This window comes from Cricetulus griseus, assembly GCF_003668045.3.
Source record: "Cricetulus griseus strain 17A/GY chromosome 1 unlocalized genomic scaffold, alternate assembly CriGri-PICRH-1.0 chr1_1, whole genome shotgun sequence".
Lineage (NCBI taxonomy): Eukaryota > Metazoa > Chordata > Mammalia > Rodentia > Cricetidae > Cricetulus > Cricetulus griseus.
Window position 1 is genome coordinate 29585054 of NW_023276807.1, and position 19784 is coordinate 29604837.

General features: G+C 43.6%; 1 protein-coding gene across 12 annotated transcripts in view; it reads left to right on the forward strand.

Moving 5' to 3' along the window:
* The first annotated feature begins 3605 nt into the window (after positions 1-3605).
* Adgrf1 (adhesion G protein-coupled receptor F1) overlaps positions 3606-19784 on the forward strand; it is a 53928-nt gene continuing 37749 nt past the window's right edge. For 3 of the 12 annotated variants that reach the window (XM_027387462.2, XM_027387467.2, XM_035452840.1), the window contains exons 1-2: positions 13005-13159; positions 15463-15647. Coding sequence is in view for 5 of the 12 variants with exons in the window: in XM_035452836.1 (XP_035308727.1) it covers positions 4136-4183 (48 nt within the window). In the remaining 7 variants the exon portion in view is untranslated. Of the gene's footprint in view, positions 4184-9797; positions 11200-13004; positions 13160-15462; positions 15648-19784 lie in introns of those variants that run through there. The other 9 variants (XM_035452836.1, XM_035452837.1, XM_035452842.1 and 6 more) reach the window with 6 other exon arrangements.

A 19784-nucleotide genomic window follows, 5' to 3' on the forward strand; every position in this document is an offset into this window, starting at 1 on the left:
GTATTCCTTGGGCATCTGCTGGTCTGTCACCTAGCCACTCCATGCTATAGAAAATGAAGCTGAAATACTATAATGGGATCTCTCCCTGTGGTTTCATAGGATCCACTGTTAGAGCACTGGTGGGCTAATGAAAAGGCCTGCACAGGTGTGCTTTTCAAGACAAATCCCTGTGACAGTAGGAAAGGCTGCTACACCAGTACTGTTTACTTGCCTGCGCCTTTCATTAACCTGCATGCTCTTGATAATAAGAATCACCTTCATTAAGCTTAGTCTAGCTGAAATTTCTCCAGTTCCACCCCCTTTCTCCACCAGCTGTCAAGTGAAATGAATTCAATTAAATACCATCTATTTTCAGCTATATGATTTTTAAAAGTAAGGTTACAAAGAAATTAGACTTGAGAACTTCATTACCTCCTTCTCAAAAAGTTGAATTATCTTCCTTTAAAAGTATATATTTATTTTTTATGTGTTGGAATTCTTTGTCTGCATTTATGCATGTGCACCATGTATGTGCAGTACCTGTGGAGGCCAGAAGAAGGCATCAAATCCCAGGGAACTGGTTCGGCAGGAGGTTGTTTGTGCTGGGAATGGAACCCAGGTCCTCTGCAAGAGCAACAAGTACTCTTTTTTTTTTTTTGTTATGATCTACCACACCCAGATTAAGACCTTTTTTTAGTTTTTTTTTATTTTTTATATATTTGAATGACAAACAAGATTGCATTACATGACAATCCCAGTTCTCTTCTCCTTCCCTTCCTCCCCTACCACCCCCCCAATTAAAATCCTACCTATCATATGTCCTTTCTTCTAATCTACACCTGACTCAACCTTTCTGCTCCCTCATGACCTCTGCATCCTTCCTCTTCTTCCCTTCTCATTCTCCTAGCTCCCTCCCCCTCTTCCCATGTTCTCAATTTGCTCAAGGGATGGTGACCCTTTCCCCTTCTCTAGGGGACAAAGTTTGTCTCTTTTAGGGTCTTCCTTGTTTACTAGTTTCTCTGGCAGTGTGGATTGTAGGCTGATAATCCCTTACTCTATGTCTAAAATCCACATATGAGTGATTACATATCATGTTTGTCTTTTTGGGATTGGGTTACCTCGCTCAGAATGGTTTCTTCGAGTTCCATCCATTTTCCTGCAAATTTCAAGATTCCATTGTTTTTTCTGCTAAGCAGTACTCCATTGTGTAAATGTTACCACATTTTCTCTATCCATTCTTTGGTTGAGGGGCATCTAGGCTGATTCCAGTTTCTGGCTCTTACAGATAGTGCTGCTATGAATGTCATTGAACAGATGTCCTTGTTATATGAATGTGCTTCTTTTGGGTATATGCCTAGGAGTGGAATTGCTGGATCTTATGGTAGACTCATTCCCATTTTCTTGAGGAGTCGCCATACTGATTTCCAAAGTGGCTGTACAAGTTGGCACTCCCACCAGCAGTGGAGGAGTGTTCCTCTTTCTCCAATCCTCTCCAGCATAAACTGTCATTGGTGTTTTTTATTTTGGCCATTCTGACAGGAGTAAAATGGTATCTCAGAGTTGTTTTGATTTGCATTTCCCTGATGGCTAAGGATGTTGAACACGTTCTTATGTGTCTTTCAGCCATTTTAGATTCCTTTATTGAGAATTGTCTATTTAGTTCTGTACCCCATTTTTTAATTGGATTGTTTAGTGTTTTGGAGACTAGCTTCTTGAGTTCTTTGTATATTTTGGAGATCAGCCCTCTGTCAGATGTAGGGTTGGTGAATATCTTTTCCCAGTCTGTGGGCTGCCGTTTTGTTTTGCTGACAGTGTCCATTGCCTTACAGAAGCTTCTCAGTTTCAGGAGGTCCCATTTATTAATTGTTGATCTCAGTGTCTGTGCTACAGGTATAATGTTCAGGAAGCGGTCTCCTATACCAATTAATTCAAGGGTATTTCCCACTTTATCTTCTAAGAGGTTCAGTATGGCTTGGTTTATGTTGAGGTCTTTGATCCATTTGGACTTATGTTTTGTGCAGGGTGAAAGGCTTGGGTCTATCTGTAGTCTTCTACAGATAGATGTTTGCATCCAGTTTTGCCAGCACTATTTGTTGAAGATGTTCTCTTTGTTCCAGCATATATATTTGGATTGTTTGTCGAAAATCAGGTGTTTGTAGGTGCGTGGGTTAATATCAGGGTTTTCAACTCTATTTCATTGGTCTACCTGTCTATTTTTGTGCCAATACCAAGCTGTTTTCAGGACTATAGCTCTGTAACAGAGCTTGAAGTCAGGGATGGTGATGCCTCCAGAAGTTCCTCTATTGTACAGGGTTGTTTTGGCTATCCTGGGTCTTTTGTTTCTCCATATAAAGTTGAGAATTGTTCTTTCAAGGTCAGTGAAGAATTGTGTTGGGATTTTGATGGGGATTGCATTGAATCTGTAGATTGCTTTTGGCAAGATTGCCATTTTTACTATGTTGATCCTGCCTATCCATGAGCATGGGAGATCTTTCCATTTTCTGGTATCTTTTTTAATTTCTTTCTTTAGAAACTCAAAATTCTTACGGTACAGGTCTTTCACTTTTTTGGTTAGTGTTACTCCAAGGTATTTTATATTGTTTGTGGCAATTGTAAAGGGTAATGCGTCTCTGATTTCTTTCTCCACCAGTGTGTCATCCTTATAAAGTAGGGCTACAGATTTTTTTTGAGTTAATCTTGTATCCTGCCACTTTGCTGAAGGTGTTTATCAGCTGTTGGAGTTCCCTGGTACAGTTTTTCGGGTTACTTATGTAGACTATCATATCATTTGCAAATAGTGAGAGTTTGACTTCTTCCTTTCCGATTTGTATCCCTTGATCTCCTTTTGTTGTCTTATTGCTCTAGCTAGAACTTCAAGGACAATATTGAAGAGGTATGGAGAGAGTGGACAGCCTTGTCTTGTTCCTGATTTTAGAGGAATGCAACAAGTACTCTTAACTTCAGAGCCATCCAGCATCCTGAACTCATATGAAGAAGCTGAAATAAAAAAGTTTATTTCTTGAGACCCCAACCCCCAACAAAAACTATGTAGGGGTATTTCTTTGGTCAGTAGACCCAGAGATACTATTTTTATGGTGTTGTGTGGATGGTGAACTGCCATCTTTTGAAATGTCCTAAGAGTTACTGTAAATTTTGCTTTATGTACACCCATGACTTGCAGTTTCTAAATTTAAACATACACATCACACCGTGATTTGAGGATAAATGAGTTCAGGAGCCCAAGCGGACAGATTTTCCATTCACCATGGGTGAATGAGTCGGCCAACATTCCCAAGCTTTATTCTCATCATTTATAAAGTGGAAGTGAAAATAGAACCCACCACAGGTGTTTTCTTGTGAGATTTAATGAAGGCTATACATGCAAAGTTCCTGGCATTGGTGAATGTTCCCTGAATGTTAAGTTGGGAGGTGAAATAAATTAGTAGATTGGCCTTAGTTATTTCAAAGGCTATTTGTGTCTCCGCAGAAGGAGTGGTTAGCAAAGACGGATGGGAGGCGTTTGTTGTGGGAGAGCAGCTGAAAGCTGCTCAGAAGGTTCCATGAGTCAGACCCTGGGGTGGGGTGGGGTGGGGTGGGGTTGGGTGGGGCATGAGCAGGCATTTTTACACATGGAGAGAATTGAACCCCTTCATACCACAGAGAAAGGGGACCTCCAGAAATGTCACATTTTCTACAAAAGGCAGTTTTCCTTTTTTTTATTTAGAATAGAATTCTGTTTTTTAAATGATTATATTCTTTCTCAAAGACCATTTAAAATACATAAAAGTAAAATGTTTATACAAAAATAAGATGTTTATATAAACATAGATGATTAATTCCCTTGAATTTGTGTTTTTTTTGATAGTTTCTTTTTTCATTCCATTCCTCCCTTACTTCCATTTATTTATAATACACACACACACACACACACACACACACACACACACACACTCACATACACACGCACACACACACACACCATTTGTGCACAGAGAAGGACATTGAACGTCCTGCTCTTTCACACTGAAACATTCCCTTGAGACAGGATTTCTCACTGAAATTGAAGCTCACCATTTTGCCTAGGTTAGCTGACCAGTGAGCTCCTAGGATCTACTTGCTTCTGCTCTCCAAACCTGAAGCTACAGCATATGAAACTATGCCTTGCTTTTACATGGATTTGAACTCAGGTCTCCATAATTGCACAGTAAGTACTCTTACTCACTGAGTCCTCTCTCCAGCCTTTATCCTTTCTTTTAGAGACTGGCTTTTTCTATGTAGATTGGCCTGGACCAGAACTCTCTAAGTAGCCTCGGCTAGCTTCCAATTTCAATCCTCTTGCCTCTGTCACTCAACTTCTGGGATTATAGGCTTATGCCACCACACCCAATTACGCTTAATCATTGCAGTGTCTCAAGGACAAGAAGACATTAGTAACTCTCAGAGTACTCCTGTGGTGGTTTGAAAAAAAAAAAATGGCCCCTGAAGGGAGTGGCACTATTAGTAGGTGTGGCCTTGTTGGAGTAGGTGTGGTCTTGTTGGAGGAAGTGTGTCACTGTGGAGGCACGCTTTGAGGTCTCATATATGCTCAAGCCAAGTGTTCTCAGACCACTTCCTGTTGCCTGTGGGTTAAGATGTAACAATGCCCAGTTCCTTCTCCAGCACCATGTCTGTCTGCATGCTACCAGTTGGCACCATGGTCATAATTGACTAACCCTCTGAAATATGTACCCCAATTAAATGTTTTTCTTTATAAGATTTGCCATGGCCATTTGTCTCTTCACTGCAATTGAAACCCTAGCTTAGACAACTCACTATTTTAAGTGGTTAAACTAAAAGGAGGCTGTGGAGACCTCAGGACTCACAGTAAACAAGTGATGATGTGTGTTGATTGAGCCTGAAGGATCTGATGATGGTGACTGCTTTAGCTAGTCATAATTGTTGAAGACAAAAGGACTTAGATTTGGATCTTCATGTCTTGAGTAAATCACCTGGCACCTGACAAGGTCATGGGAGACATAAGGGCTATGAAGAGCTGAAGTGATTAAAGACCATTGACAAAGAGCAGTAGACTCATGGCCCATTGGTGATCTCTGTGAGGTGCCTAATTCTTATTTGATTTTCTTCTGTTTCTGGATGGCTAAATTAGTGAGTTTCCACAAACCAGTACAATATTACCATTTATTGACATGTAATTTCATAAGAGCTGAATGACAAATCTAGAACCTCAGACTGCATACCCTTGAGCTGGCTGATTGGTGGATACTTAGCTTGGTGTAATGGTTAATTCTATGTATGATGTAACTGTGTCATGAGCATCTAGATCTTCATCTGACCATTATTCATGATATCTCTGGGAAGAGCTTTTGAATGACATTTCAATGATGAGACTGGCATTTGAATTGGGAGACTGAGTAAACTATACTTTGATCTTGTAAACAGGTCTACATCTGGCTCATCTAATCAGTTGGCCTTGATAGGCTAGAAAGTCCAGCCTTGTCTCAAAGAAAATCTCAGCCATCTGATGCTCGAACAGAGACACTATTTTGTTTCAGTCTAAAGCATTGGCTTTCCTTGGCAACTCTTGGAGTCACAATGACTTTATTAGCTACCTTGAGCTCTCAGACCTTGTGACTTGGACTGGAATGACATATAACTAGTTATCTTGGGTCTCCAGTGTGCGGACTGTAGGCCATGAAACTTCTTAACTTCTTAAGTGCTCAAGCTGACTCTTTATAATAAATAAATATAAATAAATGTGCTTGCAAAATTAGACAAGCTTTTATCTGGCCAAGCTAGCATGCCTAAGCATTTGATGGGCCAATGTAGTCCTCTTTTCCCACAGTTAGTTACAAGCACCCTCTTCCCTGGCCTGGAGCCTAATGGTGAGCAGGTGTGCAAGGGCAACAAGAAAGAGAATGTTGATTCCTTAAAGATAAAATTATGCCTTGTGGTGTTTATTGCTTGTGATTTCTTGTCCTGCCAGGTCCCGCTGCCCTTCTCAGGCCCAAATAAACACACCAGAGACTTATATGAATTATAAACTGTTGGCTGATGGCTAGGGTTTCTTATTGGTTAGTTCTGTCTTAATTATTAACCCGTAGCTACTAATCTATGTAATTCTACATAGCTTGATCCTGCTAGAGAATGCCTGGAGTGTCCTGTCTTCCCGGGCTCTACATGGCATTCTAGCTGCACCTCTCTGCCTACCATTCCCAGAATTCTCCTCGTTTCGTAGCCCAGCCTATCTTCCTGCCTCTACTGGCTATTGGCCAAACAGTGTTTTATTCATCAATAAGAGAAACGTATATACAGAAGAGCATCCCCATCATCGACTCCACAAAATATTTCCAACTTTTTCGGGTTTTTAGTTTAAAGGTTTGTTAAAGATCTTGATCCATGACAAACTTCAGCTAGATCTTTAGTTCACCAGTACAGGTGTGAGAGTATGTGTGACCAAGCCTCAACAATGAGAGTTTTAAAAATATGTAAACAAAGCATGGAGATTGAGCAGAGTCTACACCAGAGTCTGCTCTGAAGGGTGAAACTTAATGTGAAGTCAAATTAAAAAAATGTGCTTAAAGAGAAATTAGATTAACTTACATGGGACACTACGGTAAGCTGAAGGCAATGCATGTCTATTTATACTCCAACAAGGACACACTCCTAAAGTCCACTCCCTATGGACCTATGGAGGCCGTTTCCATTCAAGCCACCCCAGCTTGAGTACTTGAACTCTTGCTTCCCCATTGGTGGTGCTGTTTGGGCAGGTCTGAGTGGTATCCTTGCTGGGAGAAGTAGACCACTGGGGTTGGGCTTTGGCAATGTATAGTCTGGCCCTGCTTGGATGGCTGTCTCTGCTTCAAGCTTGCCTTTGAAGATTTGATCTCTCAGCTTCCTGTTCCCCCACTATGTCTGTCTCTTGCTGCCACACCTCCCACCATGACAGACTCTTATCCCTGTGAAAGCAGAAGTCAAATAAACCTTCTTCTCTAAGTTGATTTTGGTCATGGTGTTTGATTACAGCAACAGAAAGGTAACTGATACAATTTGTTAGGTGATGTGGGATAAAACTGAGGAACTACAAGCTTAGTTGGCATCTTTAGTCAATAGGGACCAAAGTAAGTGGTGAGTGTTGGAGATTTTAGGGGAATCCAGGCTGGAATCAGGGGGCTATAACCCTGTGCATTTACACAGCATTGTTTTTCCACATGACATGATTCCCCATAGGCCCAAGCGTCTTGCTAAGGAATCAATGGCTTCCCGGGTAACATTCCATTGTGTCTCTCTGTCTAAATTTGTTTATTCCTTGGCCTGCTCTCTTAGTTTCATTTTCATTGTTGTGAGAAAACACTCTGACAAAAGCAACTGAAGAGAGAAGGATTATTCAGGTCCACAGGGCAAGGGTACAGTCCATCCTGGTTAGGAAGTCAAGGCCCAGCTCAAGTGGTCTCAGAAAGGAACAATATTAGCAGCTGGTCTAAAGGCTTTTCATGCTCTTTTTTGGCTAAGTATTGGCGGCCTTCTGCCCATGCCCTGAGAAACTGCATGCAGAAAAACTAAAATGTAATGGACGTCATGACTACATAATGTTGACTCCACAGAACAGTATGTGTGCACGGGTCTACAGTAAAAAGAAGCAAGTGGGCAGAAAGAAGTATAAAATGTGCCATTTGGGGAAGAAAAAAGGAGCACTAGGAAGCATCATGTGGCCAAGGTGGGCGCTGCTAGAGAGGCTGTAGTTGTTAGAGGGGTTGCCCCATTAAGGAAAAGCCACCAGCTCTCCACTGTGAGAAAGGGAAGGGTGTCCCAGGGGTAAGACCCCACCCAGCTAAGTTTCCAACTTGGGGAAGAACTTTAAGTGTTTTCTGCTCTTAGAAAGCATCTGGATAAGATCACTGTGCTGATGTACCTCAAGGAGGGAAGGTGTGTCTCCAGCTGGCAGCTGAACCTGGCAGTCTCATTCAGGTAGAGCTAGCTTTAAAGGCACGCAGGCTGGGAAGAATTCAAGCTTCCTGGGTTCTTCCCCGGTTTCAGAGAGCTGTTAAAGCCAGGCTCTGTGTGTCAGGGCGATCCCTGCATGAAAGCCCTTTGAAGGCAGAAGGCCTTGGTAGGCCATTGTATGAACTTGTGGAAGTGAAGCCTGGATTTCAGTAGAGACCCCAAGATGTTTGTGATGCCAGAGCAATGAGCTATCTTCCAAGGAGACCTGCACACAGAGAGTAGAACGAGCCAACCTAAGAGACAAATGTGTGCTGTCGGCAATAAACCTGGCGCAGCCATCTAAGCCTGAACACAGAGCTACAGAATTTGGAGTTTGCTCTTCTGAGTCCTGTGTTTCTTCTCTACGCCTCCAGTTTTCTCTTTGGGAGTGAGACTGTATATTCCATGTCATTATATCTGTTAGAAGTATGTCAATTACTTTTTGATTTTACTAGGGGTTGTCATTGAGATTGCCCTTCATCTCAGAAGACACTTTGGCTCTGAAACAGTGTTGAGACTGTGAGAGACTTTGGAGACTTTGGAAAATGGGCTAAATTCATTTGGCATTATGATAGGGATACGGGTGGGGGGTGGCAGGGAGTGGAATGTGGTGGTTTGAATGAGAATTGGCCCCCACAGGTCAGGCGTTTTAACACCAGGTTCCTGCTGGTGGTGCTGTTTGGAGATGGAGGGATTACGTCACTGGTTCAGGCTTTGGGAGTTTAAAGCCTCAGCCACATTTTGTTCTCGCTGCCCGTGTTTGTGTTTGGGTATTGTGACCTCTCAGTTTCCTGCTCCTGCCCTCCTGCCTGCCACTTGCTGCTATGCCTTCCTTCCATGACGGCTTTATCCCCCCTGGAAGCTCAAGCCCAAATAAATTCCCTTCTGACATTTTTGAGGGGGGGCCATGTCAGGGTGTTGTTTATCACAACAGCAGCAAAGTAACTAAAACATCCACACTCTATATTTTGTGTTTAAAATTTGAATCTAGAGGGAATCAATGTTGATGCACATTGTGACGGAGGAATGAACGTTTGTACCCTACTCTCCTGACAAAGAAGACGCTTTCATGGGTTGAGACATGGCAGGCTGTGAAATTGTGATTTTGAGTTTTGTGCCTCACTTAGACAAAGCACCCCACAATTCACTGGGCTAAGTGAAATCATTGGCCATTGTGAAACAGCCTCAGGAAGCTCACGTCTCACAGCTTAGCTGAGCATCGCCCTGTGGGAATATGGAACTAGAACGACTGGATCTTTCAGTTTTCTAAAAGAATGGGAAATCTGGGTTTTCATGTGAAATCCAGTGACGTGTAAGCATAGGCAACTAATTCTAAGTTATAAAAACACTTCATGGTCCAAACAAAACACATCTGGGGGCCAGATGATGCCCTTGGGGTGCCAGCTTGTGGTCTGTGGTTTGGACATTTCTTCCTCTTTCCCTCTAGGATTCATTTAGTTGCCTCTTCTATGGACTTCCCGGTGTAAGGAGGTCAGCCCTCATCACCGGCGACTTTAACTGACTGTTGCTAGACCAATTTTCCACCATGCTGTAAGTTCCTTGAAGATTAGGTGATTGAAGGTTTTTGTGTGATATTAGTCTAGAGCCTCATGTATTGTGTCTTGTACCTAGTAACGTTTAACATGAATGTGTGTTGGAGAAATAAAGAAATAAAAAGAAAATAAATAAAGAAATAAACTGTGCTGCAGACAGACTACCCTCCCTGAAGACTAGACGGGGGCAACTATGACTCTGGGTTCCCTGGTGGACTGCTGGCTGCCTCCATCCCTCCCCGCCCTCATTAGGCAGTCTGACTGCTGTTCTCTGACTTTTTACAGGTGGTGTCTTCTGCCGCAGTGTGAGTCCTCGCCACTAGATGGCTCTCCTAGCTTAACCTCAGACATTGGCAAGTTCTGCCGTCACACTGAGGCTTGCAGAAAGAAACCAGAGAGATGTGAAAACCCACGTTTTAATCTTGACCACATCTCCTCCAGATGTTTGTCCTCCTTGGGAGAAGCAAAGCCACGATGCCAGAGAAAGGCTCCCACAGGTGCATCAGGCTTGTTTTGTTCAAGGAGACTCTAGGGAATGGCTCCTTTATTCCCTGTGTTAATCTCTAATTCAGCAAATTTTCGAAGTCTTGTTTATTTGACTTTGCTGTGTCGTGTTGGAGGTGGGGGCGTCGGGTGGAGGATGTGTCTTCCTGAGAAGGGCCCAGTGCCTCTAGAGTGTTCATGCTTCAAGTGGGTTTCTCGTAAGCTGCAGCAGGATGAAGTTGACACAACAGCAGTTTAAACCTTATGCTCACAGTGAGGTCACGGGAACTCTGTGCCGACACGCGGAGTGTGCTATTGTGTGACCTCTGGAGGACATTCTGAGCTTGCAGAGCCTGTCTGTTGGGGGTTGTGTGATTCCCAATCTAAAGACAGACAGGAGGACGGGGAAGGTGGTCCAGTTGGTAAAGTGCTTGTTGGACAGCGTTGAGGACCTGTTCGGATCCCCAGCATCTGCATCAGAAGCCAATACCCCTCTGTAACTCCAGTGTTCAGGAGGCAGACACAGAAGGAGTCCCAGAGCCCAGTGGCCATCCAGTGAGCTCTAGGCTCAAGGAGAGACCTGATATAAACAAACAAGGTGGAGAGCAAATGATGAAGTCACCCAATATTTGACCTCTGACCTTCACATCCATGCACACATGAGATCATATGCATATCATATACACAAATGTACTCTCGCACATGCAGGCACACACACACACACACACACACAGAACGAGGGAGGAAATGATTCATTTACTCTAGTTCCCAACTCTCTTCCCAGAACTAACTGCAGCACACGAACCCTGACTAATTCTGAATGGAGCGGTAGATGGACAGCTTGCCTAGCTCTGCCAAATGTACCCAGGACTCTGGATTTGCTGAATGAGATGACAAATGGATTCCATCAACTGTGCATGGCTCTCCAGCTTGGTACAGAAGGCTCAGAAGCACCTGTGTTTACCCTTGCCTTTGCCTTTGTTGTTCAGCATGGGCCGGATGTTTCTGCTTGCCTTCCTTGTCTTTGGGAAACAGCCATGTGCGGGTTAACAGAGTGGACTTTAGGGTCAGGCTGTGATGGCTTCCTGGTTTCTCATTTACTCAACCACTCTATACCTCAACTTCCTCATCTGTAAAATGGGAGTAGCAGAGGGAACTGGCAGCATGGAAGCGGCTCAGAACAATATTTGGTGTACAGCATATAGTAAGTTCTCAGTAAGTCACGATGGGTGGTGAAGTGCATGACACTTGACTTCTCTCTACATTGCTCTTCCGGATCAACTCCCATGACTGTGACTGGTGTGCTTGTCTCTGGTATGGCAGAGGTTCCCGTAGTTTTATGACCTTGTCCTCTAGTTATATAATTTTTTTCATGATCCTCTTGCCCCTACCTCCCAAATGCTGGGATCATAAGTGTATACCACCACACTAGTCCTGAATATCCATGGTCTTACATTCAATAGCGATACTGTTGTGTGGTCCCACCCAACCCCTGGAAAAGTGTGTACTATAACTCACTCTGACCAAGGCTTATGGCAGTGGTTCTCAACCTTCCTAATGCTGTGACCCTTTGATACAGTTCCCCTTGCTGTGGTGACGCTCCAGCCATACAGCTCCAGCCATACAATTATTTAGTTGCTACTTAGTAACTGTAATTTTGGTACTGTTATGAATCACAATGCAAATATCTGATAAACAGAATATCTGATATGTGATCCCTATGGGGGTCATGACCCACAGATTGAGAACCACTGGCTTAAGGCTTGTCCTGAAGTCCTCCAGTTATCCCCACATAGCTAACCGTGAATTCAGCAGTGAGTGGTAAAATTCTTCCCATACTAGTCAGCAAAGCCTTCTCACGGAATTCCTGGGTTGTTTTGTTTTATGTTCTTAGGTACTGAAGTCCTGAGCTAGTCACTTTTCTCATTGTTTTGACAAAATACCCAAAGAAACGCAACTGCAGAGAGAAAGCAGGGCCTGGAGAGATGCCCGTCACTTAAGAGCACTGGCTACTCTTGCAAAGAGTCTGGGTTTAGTTCCTAGTATCCACAGAGGGGCCACAGCCTCCTGTATCTCCAGCTCCAAGGGATCTGACACTCTCTTCTGGCCTCCTCCAGCACTGCACACACAGCATACTTACATACATGCAGGCAAACAGTCATATACTGAAAATTAAGATAAATAGTTAAAAACTACACATGAGAATATAACACCTAAATATAACAATGTAAAAAAACTGTGTAATTTTATTTAGTTATTTACTTTTGTGACAGGATCTCATGGATTCCAGGCAGGTTATCAAATTCACTACTGTAGTATAGACGACGTTCTAAGAGCTGAAATCACCCCGGTGCATCACCACACCCTGCTTAGCCCCAGTCTTTTATGGGAGACCAAGCAAAAGCAATCAGACCCAGAATACCAATCAGCAGATGAAGTCAGTGGGGCTCGAAGCTTTTCCCTGTCTTGGGTCTTTCTTTTGATTCTCCTTTGGAATTTGTGGAATTGGAAACTCTGAGGTGTCAAACGTGAATGCATGTCTAGCTTACTTTTTGAATGCAGGTGAACAATTAGCTCCTGTTCAGGTCAGGTGTGTTATTTTGGAGGCAATGAAGCATTCTAATCAAATTAGAGGGCACAGCTCCTCAGCTCTGCCTCTGTAGGTTAGCCCAGCGCTGGACAAACAACCACAAGACCTAGGGCAGTCATGACCAAACCCTCACCACTTCCTTCTGGTCCATCCTTTGTGCCATCTATGTTATGCCCCATGGCCCAACCAGGAAGTATTGAAAAATCCAGCTTCACATGATCACTGGCTTTTATGAGGAAACCAGGAGGAATAAATAAATGGCTTATGAGTGAGTCATCAGTTTAAAAACATGCAACTTATTTCTGAAATTACCTAAACACTGGGCACAGCTTGACCCCCTTTTTTAGATCTGGGTTTTAAAAAAAAAAAAAAAAAAAGTCAAGTATGTTTAGTGGTTCAGACTCCTAACCTCCTGTTCCCAAACCAATGTAGTCACAAGATTTTCCCAGAAGTCACTGCTTGTCTCACTTTCTGGAACCCTATAAGCTGCTTTTGGTCTAATAAGGAGTGATAGAGCTCCCACTGGGGCTGAAAGCCTTGTCCCTAAGAAGTGGCTGAGATCAACAAAGCAAAGGTGAGTGAGGGACCTACCTCAGAGCGTCTAGCTTAGTCATATCCACCTCTTTGTCAACCAATCGCTCTGTTTGTCCTTCTATTGCTTCCTCATTCCCGCCACCACTAATGTCCTACTTCCCAGCCACTGTCCTGCCCAAATAACCCATAGGCTGTTAACCCCATTTTAGTGACTTCTGTATGGACATTCTTATTTTAGGGGGGTCTTCAAAGGTAATCCTGGCCAACTGACCTCAAAGGTATGCGACCCTCCTACCTCAGCCTCCTGAGTGCTGAGGCTACAGTGTGCTTCACCACAGCTGGCTAGCCCCATTTTGTGAGCATCTTGCCTTGAAGGCGTCAGTGAGTTAGGCGCTTCTACAAGTCATGCATTTTAATCTATACAATAGCAAAAGAGCGCCATCTATAATCCTAGACTACTGGGTGTTAGAGGAGTGGCATGGCAAGATATATTTCTAGACGTCCTCAGCCATTTTACTGAGTGGAAATTTGGTGCCAATCACAACAGGTTGGTTTGGAAACAGACAGAATTCTGCAGGAAGAGCACACTAAGAGGGCACAGTGCACGGTGCCCTCAAACAGCGGGGGTTCTCAGATAGGCTCCACTCTTCTGCTAAGTTTCCTGTTGGGACGGATCTAGACTGAGTGGCAACGGGTTCTGATATGGATGGAGCGGCCATCTGTGTAGAAAATGAGAGCCATGCTGAGAACATACCTCCTCATGATGGTCTCTAATATGAAATTAAGTAGATGCTAATGTTGGAAATATGGCCTACCCTCAGAGATATTTCCACTGAAATTCACTGTACGGCCTACCCTCAGCGATATTTCCATGGAAATTCATTGCTCCTAGACTAGTTTTCTACTTCTAAGGCGGAGGCTTCCTCTAATGCAAAGGAGAGTAGTGTACCTCAGTAGATGGCGCCTACAAACCATTCTCTTCTGTTCACAGATCTTAGAAGTTTTGTCCCTAAGGTAAAGTAATGAATTTATAAAACGTAAATAGTCACTCTTATTAACATTTGCATGATTTTGATATTGTCTCTTTAATTTTTATGTATTCAGCCATTTGTTTATTTATTTTTTGAGGTTGGATCTTACTCTGTAGCCAGGCTAGCCTAGAACTTAACCATATACCCAGTGTTGACATTGATCTTCTGATCCTCTTGCCTCGACCTCCCAAGTTCAAAGAATACAGATGTGTGCCATAATGGCTTATATGGTACTGGGAGCTCTGTGTGTGTGTGTATATATATATATATATATATATATATATATATATATATATATGTATTGAGAGTGGGGCTCTCACTCTGTAGCCCAGACTGGCTTGGAACTTAATACATAGCCTTGAACTCATAGTAATCCTCTTGCCTCAGCATCACACATACTGAGACCATAGGCATTACCTATTACATCTGGCTGAACTTTGCCTTTTATATAGTTCATATACTGATCTATAACTTTCCCACTTTGTGGTTCTTTATTTTTACCCAACACTACATTGTTATTCTGCTTGTACTGGAATCCACCTCAAGTGCTTTGTTGATTGTGCATACTTAAAAGAAGCAAAATAGCATGAGTAAGTTCACTGAATTCAGGGACATATTTTCCTCTTTTCTGTTGACATTTTTGAGAAGTACCATATTTTTGTCCCCAAACTGTTACCTGAGTAATTTTGATGTGGCTGTTTGCATCTGTAGTTACTTTAATCACAAAGCAATACTCTCATCGACGCATGAGAGCAGACCAATCCCAGTTTTTCAATTGGATGAATCATTAGATAGGAAACCAATCCTTTTTAAATGTCACCCACCTTCAGCATGTTCCTGCCATCCTGTCTTGCTGGTGCCCAGTCCATGCTTTTCCACAAGGAGGTCTAAGGTCCTTCATCTGGGAAACAGTATGCTGATTCTTCAGGCTTGGGTGAGAAGGTTGAAAGAGAAAACACCTTACCTCCCACAGAATTCACCTGCTTCCCCTCCGTGAACTTCCGTGGGAAGGGCTGCATTCCTTCAGCTCTATGGGGTGTGACCCTGAGTGTCCTGAGGCTGGATAGGAGCACCCGAGGGAGTGGTATTTTGTAGGGTCCTGATCTGCATGAGCACATTGGTTTCCTTTGTAGCTAATGATCTCAGCTTCCCGTCTCTGGTGGCAGAAGCAGTAAGTCTTGGGTCTCTGAACTGGCTTACCAGCTCTGAGAAGAGGAGCGAGAGTGAGAGAGAGAGAGAGAGAGAGAGAGAGAGAGAGAGAGAGAGAGAGAGAGAGAGAGAGAGGAAAAAGTATCTTTGCTTTCCTCTGCAGGGGGTGTGTCCTGGTGTTTGCAGGCAGAGGCAGTAACCTGGCCTGAGCTGCTGAGACATCAGAGGACCTGAGACTACCAGGACTGCCCCTGGTGCCATCAGTGCTCACTGCCACCCCTCAACAGTGCCAGTGGTTGGGGAGCACAGGGGAAAGGCTCAGCTGTGCTGGGAAGACAGGAGGCCCAGGTAAGCTAATGACCCTTTGATTCCTTAGGGTCTCAGCTCTGTCGGTTAAGCTGTGTTTCACTCTGTGGGGGAATATTGTGATTTCAACATCTCATTTCCTGAAAGGATAAACAAGGAAGAGCATCCTTGAAGCAACTATTAGAAACAATAGGGCTCTGTCTCTTCCTCACTGTGTAACTTGAGACAATTTTTCTCAGTCTCCAATGTGGTTTTCCAGCTGAAAGCCAAGACTTGTATCGAGGACAGGGCATGCCCAGGGCCATCTACCCGGAAAGTTCAGCTGACTAGCATATATGAGCATCATCAAAAAAAACCTGGTAAAAATACCTGTTGTTTGGCTATGTCTAACTAGCAGTGGCGTGGACTCTCTTAAAATCTAATCATGCTTGAGAAGGTTAAGTTGGATTTCATTTATTGGGTTTGTTTGTTAAGGCAGGATCTCATGTAGTTCAGGCTGGCCCCAAATTCACTATGTAGCCCAGGCTGGCTTTGAACTTCTTGTCCTCCTGCCTCCTTCCAAGTGCTCAGGTCAGAAGTGACTGCTGCTACCATAAGAGGCTGAAGCAATTAGTTTATTTCCACTGTACGATGACTCTGTTGAAACCTGGCCCAAACCAGGACAAACCTGAAAGTTATCTCCCAATTGAACTTGCTCAGTGACCAACAGAAAAACAACCAATTTTTTTTTTACAACTGTTTCCCCTTGTTTCTTCCTCAAGCAAATACTAAATAATATACCACACTTTACCCCAAAGCCCTTAAAAATTCATGACTTTTATTTTCTATAAAAATTTCCACTTAGAACTGAGCATGGTGGCACAAGTCTGTGATCCCAGCACTTGGGAGGTAGTGGTCATTCTTGGCTTCACATGAGAGTTTGAAGCCAGTCTGAGCTACCTATCTTAACCAACTGGAAGGGTTTCACTTATACGAACCTGATATTTCGTGCCATCACTCATGTCAGAGACATGTATGCACAGTAGGCCAAGAGCTGGCCATATGGCTCAGCAGATGAATGGGATGGCTCAGATACATGGTGAGAGTTGGATTCCTGGAGATCAAATAAAGGTGGCACACACCAGTAATTCCAGCACCGACAAGGGTTTGTGATTTAGAGACATTGTCTCAAAGTAAAGAAAGTGTCTCAGTCAGGAGGGATTTGCAGCAGCTTGAATCAACAGGCAAAGAGCCGGCAGGCACAACAGCTCTTCAGCTCCTTCCCAGAAGGCCCAGCTTTCTGTCCTTGTCCTTGTACATAGAGTCTCTTCCCACAATCAAGACACTCACATTTCCTGGGATGATTACTGAGAAACACATATGCTTCCTTTTCCTGAACAAGGGAAGTTGTTTGTAAGGTATGCAGATGGGGATCAAATTACAGTCCTGAGTATTAAAATCATGCTTCAATAAATGAAATCTGACTGACTCATAGTCTAAGGGAAAGAGGATTTAAGGAAATAGTGATACATTCTTTGAAGTAGGTTAGGTCTACCCTTTTCATTTTCCATAAATGCAAATTGAAACAGTTCTTTGTAATTTACAAGGTTACCAAAAATCAGTATATATGGAAAGCATTTTGTAAATTGGAGTTTTGCTCTGTGTATACATGTGTGGGTGTGTGTATGTGAGTGTGTGTGCGTGTGCATGTGTGTTTGTGTGTGAGTACAGGTCTGTACATGCCATAACATAGGTAAGGGCATTCAAAACAACCTTGGGTGTCAGTCTTTACTCTCTGTCCTGTTTGAGACAGGGCCCTTTGTTTTCTGTCATGTGCACCAGGGTAGCTGTGCTGTGAGAGGCCTGGAACTCCTTCTGTCTTTGGTCTATCTCCACATAGTGGTCCCAGGATCACAGATGCTGTGCTATGCATCCAGTTTTTGTCTGGGGATCTGAGGATTTGAACTCAGGTCCTCATACTTGTGCAGCAAGCACTTTTACCCACTGAGACATCTCCCCAGCCCAGCTGGGGTTACTCTTATTTCAGTTACTCTGATTTCTCCTCTCAGAGTGCCATTCAGCAGAGTTTTCTTTAAAGCAGACCTAGGGCTGGCGTGTGGGTTCCAGGAAGGCTGAAGACTTGGATGAAGAAGTAACTTGGCCACAAGATTATTAATCTCCCCATAAGCGCTCGGGGGAACTCACTTTGTACAAGTTACTAGAGAAAAATCTTCAGGCACAAGTGGTTGACAGAGTTCCAAGCTACCAGGCTTGCAGTCATAACTGAACTGGGTGTGTTTTCCTGGGAAATGAACCCTAGTAGGGGTCCAGTTGGAACTCGGGGTGATGAGATCTCGATCAGGGAGGCATCCTCAAAGATGCTCTTCTAAGACAAAGCACAGACAGGTGTTAGAAAAGCACTAGCCTTGCTGGGAAGGGACAGGTGGTCTGTTGGGTTGGAATCACCACTTTCCAGCTGAAAATCTTAGGAAGGGCAAAGGACATGCAGGCTGCTAGAAAACCAGCTTTGGACCAGCTCAGTTTGGGACTAGAAGGGACTCAGCCTTAGTAGGCCCTCACACTGGCCTCTGAAGGTGCAGCCATCCAGTGTAACACAGGAAAGCATAATCAACAAGGGTCCTGGAACAGAGATTTTCCAGTCCCATCCCCCAGGGATTTGAAAAAGTGGGTATCACCATAGCTGCTGGGGTTTTTACTTTTTCTCTGCCCTCCTGCTCTGTGTATGTTGAATACCTGTGCATATGAGTTTTGTGGGTGCGCTTGCCCTATGCGCAGGTATGGAGGCCAGAAGTTGACTTCTGATGTCTTCCTCTGTTAATTTGTTTAGTTTGAAAAACAATAGGTCTCTAACTATCTAGAGCTCACTGATTGACTAGATTGGCCAGCGAGCTCCAGGGATCCTCCTGTCTCTGCCCTCTGGTGCTGGGGGTTATAAGCACACGTGGCCTTGCCTGACTTTTTACATAGGTGCTAGAGATTCGAACTCAGGTCTCCACAGTAACATAGCAAGCACTTCCCCCCTCAGGCATCTTCTCAACCTCCCAGAGTCTCTCTTAATGCTTGGGGCTATAATCATGGTAGTCCATACAGTTATACTGTTAGTATCCAATGCATTTCACCATCCTTGGGAAATTGACAACCCTCTTTTCACAGTGGTTGAAAATAAATCAAAGTTTGGTAGTGCAATTGGTAGACTATCCATGGAGAAGAGGCAACTGAGCTAAATAATACTTCGGGCCTTTCAAGCCTAAGAATTAAGAAAAATTCCTTCTCTGTTCCCAACCAAGGCATTAGTTTTCAGTTACATTCTCAGTTCATCTCAGAGATGCTCAGGGATTAATGACCAATGGGAGGAGAAAACCAGCCCCATTGACCATCTTCAGTCCTGTCAGACTTGGTGACTATTGTGAATGAATGGGAGAGCAATTAGATAAGGAAACAGTGTGCACACAGACACTGAATCTGAGTGGATATGAATGGACCTGGTGTTATCCCTCGTGGTAAAGGTGGAGGCTGACTCAGAGAGCTCATGGCATTCATAAAACCTTATATTTAAGAAGGTTCTTCTTACTATAAGATACTTCTGACTCATCCTGGCCTCTCCTACCACAGCGCACACACAGGAATGTTAAAGCATAAAGTATGGGTTTAAAATTTTACTCTGCAGGGCTGGGGGGTTGGGGGCTGGGGACTGGGTGGCTTGGGGCTGGAGATGTAGCTCATTTGGGAGAGTGAGGTCCAGGGTTCAATCCTGACCCATGATTTAAATGGATTGGGTTCTGCATGTCTGTGATCACAGCATGTGGGTGGCACCGGCAGGGGATTTAGGATTTCAAGGCTTAGCTGCATAGTGAACAGGGGGCTAGCCTAGGCTACAGGAGATCCTGTCTCAAAGCAACTCTTTTTTGTTGTGTCTACACATAACTGGACAACCACTGAAATTTTAGATAATTTTAAGTTATTGGGTTTTTTTTTTTTTCAGAGAAAATTTAGCTCTTAAATTTGGTCAACTTTCCAAACACTTTGTGCCTTTTCTGTGCACTCCTCGCCCTCCCCCCACTATTCTCTATTCTCTCTATTACATCTACCCACTCCAGGATAAACAAGGAAACCTATCAGAAAGGCAAGCAGCCCTGGAGGTTCCTATACAAAGATATCTCCCACAAAAGTGCTACTCCA